This window comes from Pygoscelis adeliae, unplaced genomic scaffold (genome assembly GCF_000699105.1).
Source record: "Pygoscelis adeliae isolate BGI_AS28 unplaced genomic scaffold, ASM69910v1 Scaffold781, whole genome shotgun sequence".
Classification (NCBI taxonomy): domain Eukaryota; kingdom Metazoa; phylum Chordata; class Aves; order Sphenisciformes; family Spheniscidae; genus Pygoscelis; species Pygoscelis adeliae.
In genome coordinates this window covers 26,253-27,027 of record NW_008824130.1, presented here as the reverse complement: position 1 = coordinate 27,027, position 775 = coordinate 26,253, and the positions used below count along the sequence as shown (strand labels likewise).

The window sequence follows — 775 nt, the reverse complement described above, 5'->3', positions numbered from 1 at the left end:
CCCTGGCCACCACCATGTCCCCACCCCCGTGTCCCCTCCCAGTCACTGTGGGGTGTCCCTGTCCCCAACGTCCCCCGTGTCCCCACAGAACGGCATCGTCCCCATCGTGGAGCCTGAGATCCTCCCAGATGGTGACCATGACCTGAAGCACTGCCAGTATGTGACCGAGAAGGTGGGTGACGTCCCCGTCGTGTCCCCAGCGTGTCCCCGCCACGTCCCCGTTGTGTCTCCACCAATGTCCCTGTGTCCCCAGGTGCTGGCAGCTGTCTACAAGGCGCTGAGCGACCACCACGTCTACCTGGAGGGGACGCTGCTGAAGCCCAACATGGTGACACCAGGCCACGCCTGCACCAAGAAGTACAGCCCCGAGGAGATTGCCATGGCCACCGTCACTGCCCTGCGCCGCACCGTGCCCCCCGCCGTCCCCGGTCAGTGCCACCTGGACCCTGTCCTTGTCCCCATGGCCGTGTCCCCACGCTGTCCCCATTTCCAGAACGACATGCCCATGGTGTCCCCATCCCCATGGCCGTGTCCCCACGGCATCCCCGTTCCCATAGATATATCCCCACGGGTCCCATTCCTGTGGCCATGTCTTCACGCTGTCCCCGTCCCCATGGCGGCGTCCCCGTGCTGTCCCCATTCTCGTTGCCATGTCTTCACGGTGTCCTCATCCCCATGGCCACCTCCTCACGATGTCCCCATTTCTGGGGCCGCGCCCCCATCCCCATGGTCACGTCCCTGTGGCCACATCCCCACGGCCATGTTCATGGCGTCC

The 775-nt window shown here is 65.2% G+C and overlaps 1 protein-coding gene across 1 annotated transcript in view; it reads left to right on the top strand.

Annotated features, from left to right (window-relative positions):
• The window catches only part of LOC103925596, a 12,611-nt gene that overhangs the window by 2,926 nt on the left and 8,910 nt on the right, over positions 1-775 (top strand). The window contains exons 5-6 of the mRNA XM_009334328.1: positions 89-172; positions 254-694. Of these exons, the coding sequence (XP_009332603.1) occupies positions 89-172; positions 254-694 (525 nt within the window). The remainder of the gene's footprint in view (positions 1-88; positions 173-253; positions 695-775) is intronic.